The sequence below is a fragment of the Terrapene carolina genome, unplaced genomic scaffold (genome assembly GCF_002925995.2).
Source record: "Terrapene carolina triunguis isolate 2854851 unplaced genomic scaffold, T_m_triunguis-2.0 Scaffold111, whole genome shotgun sequence".
Classification (NCBI taxonomy): domain Eukaryota; kingdom Metazoa; phylum Chordata; order Testudines; family Emydidae; genus Terrapene; species Terrapene triunguis.
Window position 1 is genome coordinate 26,487,184 of NW_020664462.1, and position 8,206 is coordinate 26,495,389.

The 8,206-nt window shown below is 35.9% G+C and overlaps 1 protein-coding gene across 3 annotated transcripts in view; it reads left to right on the top strand.

Moving 5' to 3' along the window:
- The window catches only part of EPC1 (enhancer of polycomb homolog 1), a 108,639-nt gene that overhangs the window by 98,726 nt on the left and 1,707 nt on the right, over positions 1-8,206 (top strand). For 2 of the 3 annotated variants that reach the window (XM_026652008.1, XM_026652006.2), the window contains exons 11-14: positions 4,186-4,304; positions 4,386-4,472; positions 5,074-5,215; positions 5,338-5,704. In XM_026652008.1, coding sequence (XP_026507793.1) covers positions 4,186-4,304; positions 4,386-4,472; positions 5,074-5,215; positions 5,338-5,704 — 715 coding nt within the window. The remainder of the gene's footprint in view (positions 1-4,185; positions 4,305-4,385; positions 4,473-5,073; positions 5,216-5,337; positions 5,705-8,206) is intronic. The other variant, XM_026652007.2, reaches the window with a different exon arrangement.

The window sequence follows — 8,206 nt, forward strand, 5'->3', positions numbered from 1 at the left end:
AGACCCTCTCTTTGACTTTACAATGCTGAGCAGCTTTGCCATGAAGACCCATAATTTCACAGGAGAGCCTTGCACAATCCCAATCAGATTTGTACAAATGCACTGAAAATAAAGGATACTGAAGATTAGGTTGCATATTGAGATCCTTTATTGAAAAGTAAGGACACTTACGAGGTTTTTTGGGTCGTGTGTGTGTGTGTGTGTGTGTGTGTGTGTGTGTGTGTTACACAAGGAAAAACCAGTTCCCAAAACCTTCTGTCTCACCAGTGTCTTACTAGTAGAGCTAAACACACTGTTGGCCTAGCGGCCTACAAGAGAATTCTGATCTGTACTCAGTACGGGAGGAAAATTAGGAAGCAGATTAGGAGGACTGTAAATGAGCAGAATAAATCTGATTTGTTTTAGCCAACTAGGATGTTTTTCTTTAATGCAGACCCCTTCACAGAAAAATCAATCTCAGTTGGGTTTGGACAGAGCATATTATCAGCATTCCTGATTGGTTAGGTCATCAATGTATGTAGGGCTTTTCTATAGGTAGCTCAGACTAAAAAGTTAGCTTCTGTGACTAAAAGATTTAAAACAAATACAGATTATGGCCTGCATACTGGACCTTTTGTTATGTGAAAGTAGCATTTTGACACATGCTATGGGGGTGACAAATATTTTTACATTTCTGTAACAGTTTCCATCAGAGGGTACTTAAGCAGTTTTCAAACTTTGACTCTGAGCAATAACCCTATGAGAGAGGTGTTTCCTCCTGTCTGTAAAATGGATGTAACTGAGGATAATGAGGATGTGAATAGCCCAAGATCACACACCAAATCTTTGGCAGAACTGGAAATTATGCTTGGAGCCCTTGACTGTCTGGTTCTTTAACCACTACAAAAAAATTGTCACTTGTCAATGCTTTAGGTGTAATCTCAGTGTCCAGAAGTTATAGGAGAAAAGCTAACAGGCGTTTGTACTGCTTATGCTGGGATTTTCAAATATGCCTAAGGGAGTCAGGCAGCCAACTAACATTGAATTTCAATGCTTCCTTAGGCCTCTATTTTTTGAAAATTTGGGCCTAAATAATTAAAATGCTGTGGGTGAAAATCAGTTTTTTCTTTTCACTTGCCTTTTTAAATGGTTACTGCAATTATTTTGATAATGGCTGGAAAGATAATTCTTGTATGGACTGCAATAATTCATTGAAAAGCTATTTGGAAACTACATTCATTTATAAATCTAAATATATCCTTCAAAAAGTACCAGATTAATATCTGTCAAATACTGTCAACAATGACCACACTCAATGCTTTTGTGCAGCAGTAACAAGACAAGGATGTTAAATTGTGTTTAACTTTGTTAAACAGAAATGTAAACTTCAGTTAACTTGTAATTTTAATTTTTTTAATATTCAAGTGGTTTAAGCCCAAAATGTAGCGTTAAAACTCTGATGGATAGTGTTTTTATTGCTTCCATGCTATTACAATATTTTATTGTTGCAAAAGAGAATGTTTAAGGAATTTGAAAGTAACTATATGCAAATCAAACTGACCAGTCTGGTTTCATTGTTCAAAGTATTAATGACTAACTGGATTTTTTTTTTCCTGATGTAATCAATGATATAAGAAGTTGGGGGTAATTGTGGGGCGGGGGCCCAGGACTAAATTATCTTGTGTCCCCCTAACATGGCTTTTAATTTACAAATTGTATAATAATGATTTTAAAATATAGTCTTTTCATTTATAAACTAATTAGTTTGGCACTCTGCTTCCCTAGCAAATGACTGATATCATAGGTAGCTGAAATGTAAAATCCTGAATTCAGGTTTTGGAAGATAAAAGGGGGCCATAACTTTAGATAAACTTTGTTTAAAATATATATGCAGCTTTATGATGGTATTGTTTATCAATTGGAATCTTAAACTATGTATTTTTCCTCTTTTTTAGTAACTCATTTCAATTCATTTTTAAGCAATACATTTACAAACTTGTTACTTTAGAGCGCAAATTCCTTTCACCAAATGACTGAGAATGAACAGGAAGAAAAATCATCTAAATTGTAAAATCTTAACTTTCCTAGTCATTATTTGTATGGATTCTTTAAACTCTTAATTTCAAAACACTGTAATATAGCACCAACTAGTTATAATTAATAAAAAGATTTATATAAATGAAATACCTATTAACGCAGTAAATGTTTGATTTTTTTTTCAAATCTTCAAGACAAATCTCAATTCAATTTGCCATATTTTTAAAAGAAATAAGTTGGAAGGTGATGCAGTGTATTACACATGGCTATATATAAACAACCATTGTATGCCTATTCACTAAAGAACTCTATCGGAAGAGCTGCTAACTTGTTTGAAATCTTATGCCATTTTACTGTGTTCAGCTGCTAGATACAGACTCTCAAATACTACAGTGATGGGCAGCAGTATAAAACCCTAAAATAGATTCTGTGATGATTTGGTGCTCTTTCAATACATAATCAGAAGAAAGATAGATACATATAGATATAATCATGTGCAAGATCTTAATTGTAGCTGCGAATGAAGCAAATATTTCCGAGAAACTCATAGTTGAGTGTAGGCTGAAGACATATGATCTTTAGAAACTTCTTATGGATTAACTCGTTCGTCTTCTGTTTTCAAATCATCATAATCCATTTGATTAACTATTATCTACATTCAGCAAAGATTAAAAACATTTTAGTCTTTTATTTTTTCTGGAAACATTAGATGCATGTAGTCTGATAGCAGTACAGATTTTCTGCAGTTGGGAACAAAGGAGAAAAGCTTTGGCCAAGATACTGTATTTCATGAACAAGCATTTAAGTCCTGTGTTGACTTGTAGAAAGTTGGATACCTTCCATTTGGTAACGGTCGTAACTCTAGAAAGCATTGGAAGTTGTTGCATAAGAATGTTCACAATATTTGTTTTGAGAACATACACAGAAATTTGGGCACCTGAAATTTAATTTGGGAAAACTCACATGGTGTGGTCTAGGCTGACTCTATAATGGATTCAATCTGCACCATCATCCCACTTTTAAATTAACAGTAGAGATTTTCTTCATTAAAACTATACAAACCATTTTGGGGATTCAAAATGAATTTTATTTTTTGTTTTTTTAGAACTGATCTCTCCATAGACAAATTAGTATAATACAGTGTCTTTCCTCAGACATCCTTCTGTAAATCAACATAAACAACTCCATTCTTATTGACTGGATTTTTTTCCCAGGTGGGTTAACTGGGGAAAATTGTGATTGACATTTACACATGTTATGACTAATGGATCATTCCTTAAGAGCTCCTTTTTGGAAGAAAATAGCTTCTAGGAAATTCTCCGTTGACAGTGTGCATGATTTTTTTTTTTAAATATGAATATAGAAGGTATATTAGTCTGTACAAAACAGAGGGTGGTGGGAATAGTGAAGTTTATGTTGAGAGATCATAATGTGGTAAAATAGTCTTCATTGGTATCCATCAAATTCATTTTTGTATTTTCAACTAAATATTAAACCTGAGGGCCTTCACCTGGGAGGTGGTGAGCACCTTAACTCCCATTGGAGTCCATGGAAGTTCAGAATGCTCAACATCCCACAAGATGCACCTCTGCCCCGATATAACGCTGTCCTCGGGAGCCAAAAAATCTTACCGCGTTATAGGTGAAACCGCGTTATATCGAACTTACTTTGATCCGCCGGAGTGCGCAGCTCCCACCCCAGAGCACGGCTTTACCGCGTTATATCCGAATTAGTGTTATATCGGGTCGCGTTATATCGGGGTAGAGGTGTAATGCCCCAAATCTGCACATATGAAAGTTGGTCTTAACCTACTACACTAAAACACGATCTTTGCAGATCAGTCTTATCTGAGTGGTGGTTTGTGCCAATCTGGGCTTACTCCCTTAAAGTCACTTAAATGAGATTTCTTCACTCAAATATTGTAAGCTAAACGCGGAAGGTGTTTAATACTTCACCACAAATGTGCTCAATGGGGAAAACTTAGTTTGGACAAAACCTCTAGAAGGATCATAGTCTGTTGCCATAAAGATGCAACAAAGTTCTTAAGAATTTGGTGTGTTGAAACATTTTTGTTTTAGGATTCTAAAAGATGTGTGTGTGTGTGTGTGTGTATATATACAACATATACATATTTTGATATAGTATTTTCTCATTTTATATTTTGTTCAGCATTTACAGCCGAACAATACCAGCAACATCAACAGCAACTGGCACTAATGCAGCAACAGCAGTTTGCACAAATTCATCAACAGCAAGCAAATAGTAATTCCTCTGCCAACACTTCACAGGTGAGGGATTTGTCTGTGCTATGATTTATCCCTCATTGTTTCCCACCAGGGTTCATCTCTAATTGTCAACTGTTGCCATAGAACCTTGAAACTAACCAACAGGAAAGTGGCTTTCGCCTGAATCTACATCATAGCCATTCTGTAAAGTGTTTAGAAGGGACACTGCAGGTGAGTGTGGCAGGCATTGCCTCTGCTCCCTCTTAACAAAAGCCAAAAAGATGACTGAATCAATTAAATGAAATACGCAAAGACTCGGGAATACATATTGCAAAGAATTCCAGCCATGTTGTTATCCCGTTGAGACTGTATGTATGACTGTATGTTCTGAGGCCAGATTTTTACCTTTTAATAATAATGTATAAACATGTCCTGTCTTTAGCTGTGAAAATATATAACAGCTAAATATGTAACATTTAAAGTGTCAGTGGACAAACAAAAAAGTTCAGAAGTTACTGTTGGACATCCGAACCTCCTTGAATCTTCCAGATTGGTTTAGAAATCTTGTGAGAAATGCTATGGAAGGACAGTGTATTGTGCATTTGAAATACTTGTGCACATTTTAGTACTGGAATTATAAGTACATGGGGAATACTGCATTTAATTATTTATCTAACTTTACCAAACATCAGAAGTTTGGTTTGAGGGAAGAGTGAGGATCAGTTCTTTCTTTATCTGCACTGGTTTGTGCATTACTAGTTTATGCATAAAAATAGGAAGAGTATTGACCTTTTGAAGCTTGATCACATTTATTTGCCACCTTTCTTCTTAGGGTTTTGTTTCCAAGACATTGGATTCTGTTAGTGCTCAATTTGCTGCTTCAGCTTTGGTAACATCTGAACAATTGATGGGATTCAAAATGAAGGATGATGTGGTGCTTGGAATTGGGGTGAATGGCATCCTTCAGGCTTCAGGTATAGAGCTATACAAATCTAAATTCATTCTGATTGTATTTTGCTTTCATAGTTGGTATGTGAAACCCCTGTTTGGAGTCTCAGGTTTTCTTTTAAAAAAAATAAATCTCATTCTTCTGCAGGAGTATACAAGGGCTTACACCTCAGTAGTACTACACCTACAGCACTTGTACATACAAGTTCATCGTCAGCAGCAGGTTCAACCTTGTTACCGCCTTCAAATATAACACAGACTTCGAGTTCCCACAGTGCACTGAGTCACCAAGTAACCGCTGCCAACTCTGCAACAACTCAGGTCCTGTTTGGGAACAACATTCGATTAACTGTACCCTCATCAGTTGCCACTGTAAACTCTATTTCCACACTCAATGCACGACATATACCTAGGACTTTAAGTGCTGTTCCATCATCTGCCTTAAAGCTGGCTGCAGCAGCAAACTGTCAGGTGCCCAAGGTTCCAGCTTCATCCTCTGTGGATGCAGTACCAAGGTGAGTCCTGTTTGTATCTGAATTTTCTTAGTTTTTTATTTTCCGGTTTTCTACAATGACATTGTTAGCTCAGAAACCCAGAATGTTAACCCAAAGCTGCTCTACCAGACAGTACCAATCAAGGGAAAAATTCATCTCCACTAAATGCAATGTAAAACCAGGCTTGTTGATCCATTTGAGAGTCAAAGTACTGCCTCATAAAAGGGGAGAACCTTCTTATCATACTCCTTTAAAAGAAGTGATACTGCCAATAGATGAATGACCTTAGGGAATCTGGATCAATGGTCATCAAAAGATCTTTTTACAGTTAGAACATTAGCAAAGCTTTCAGAGAATCCCTGAAATTCTGTGTAATGCAGAATTTTGTGAATTGTGAATTTTTTTTAAATAATTTTGTAATAAAATCAGATTTTAAACTGGAAATTAGGCTCTTATTTATTCTCATGCTTTGTCAGTCTTAAATGTTTAGTTATAGGACTTTTTACCTAATATATATATAATATATATAGAGAGAGAGTGAGTTTTGGTGGTGACATATTTTTTCTACGTGTGATATAATTGTGACAATATGACATACTGCACTTCAGTTGAAAGAAAACACTTTCACATTTTATGCTAAAACTAGGACTATTGATTAATTGCAGTTAACTCACGTAATTAACTCAAAAAAATCGCAATTAGAAAAATTAGTCACGATTAATCGCACTGTTAAACAATAGAATAACAATTGAAATTTATTAAATATTTTTCTATATTTTCAAATATATTGATTTCTATTACAACACAGAATACAAAGTGTACAGTGCTCACTTTATATTATTTTTTACTACAAGTATTTGCAATGTAAAAATGATAAACAAAAGAAATAGTATTTTTCAGTTAATCTCATACAAGTATTGTAGTGCAATCTCTTTATCATGAAAGTGTAACTTAAAAATGTAGAAAGTAACAGAGGGTCCTGTGGCACCTTTAAGACTAACAGAAGTATTGGGAGCATAAACTTTCGTGGGTAAGAACCTCACTTCTTCAGATGCAAGTAATGGAAATCTCCAGAGGCAGGTATAAATCAGTATGGAGATAACGAGGTTAGTTCAATCAGTTAAATCTCCATACTGATTTATACCTGCCTCTGGAGATTTCCATTACTTGCATCTGAAGAAGTGAGGTTCTTACCCACGAAAGCTTATGCTCCCAATACTTCTGTTAGTCTTAAAGGTGCCACAGGACCCTCTGTTACTTTTTACAGATTCAGACTAACACAGCTACCCCTCTGATACTTAAAAAGGTAGAGTGAATTTGTTTGTTTTGTTTGTTACATAACTGCACTCAAACAAAACCATGTAAAACTTTAGAGCCTATGAGTCCACTCAGTCCTACTTCTTGTTTAGCCAATCACTAAGACAAACAAGTTTGTTTACATTTACAGGAGATACTGCTGCCTACTTCTTATTTACAATGTTACCTGAAAGTGAGAATAGGCATTTGCATGGCACTTTTGTAGCCAGCGTTGCAAGGTATTTATGTACCAGATATGCTAAATGTTCATATACCCCTTCCTGTTTCAACCACCATTCAAGAGGACATGCATCCGTGCTGATGACGACAGGTTTTGCTCGATAACACTCCAAAGCAGAGTGGATCAATGCATGTTCATTTTCATCATCCCAAGTCAGATGCCACCAGCAGAAGGTTGATTTTCTTTTTTGGTGGTTCGGGTTCTGTAGTTTCCGCAACGGACTGTTGCTCTTTTGAGACTTCTGAAAACATGCTCCACACTTTGTCCCTCTCAGATTTTGGACGGCACTTCAGATTCTTAAACCGTGGGTCGAGTGCTTTAGCTATTTTAGAAATCTCACGGTACCTTCTTTGCATTTTGTCAGATCTGCTGTGAAAGTGTTCTTAAAACGAACATGTGCGGGGTCATCATCCTAGACTGCTATAACATGAAATATACGGCAGACTGCGGGTAAAACAGAACAGGAGACATACAATTCTCCCCCAAGGAGTTCAGTCACAAATTTAATTAATGCATTATTTTTTTAACAAGCAGCATCAGCATGGAAACATGTCCTCTGGAATGGTGGCCGAAGCATGGAGGGGCATATGAATGTTTAGCCTATCTGGCACATAAATATCTTGTGACGCCGGCTACAAAAGTGCCATGCAAACGCCTATTCTCACTTTCAGGTGACATTTGTAAATAAGAAGTAGGCAGCATTATCTCCTGAAAATTTTAACCAAACTTGTTTGTCTAAGCGATTGGCTTAAGTAGGACTGAGTGGACTCATAGGTTCTAAAGTTTTACATTGTTTTATTTTTGAATGCAGTTTCTTTTTTTTTTTTTACATAATACTACATTTGTAAGTTCAACTGTCATGATGAAGAGATTGCACTACAGTACTAGTATTAAGTGAATTGAAAAATACAATGTCTTGTTTTTTACAGTGCAAAATATTTGTAATCAAAAATAAATATGAAGTGAGCACTATACACTTTGTATTC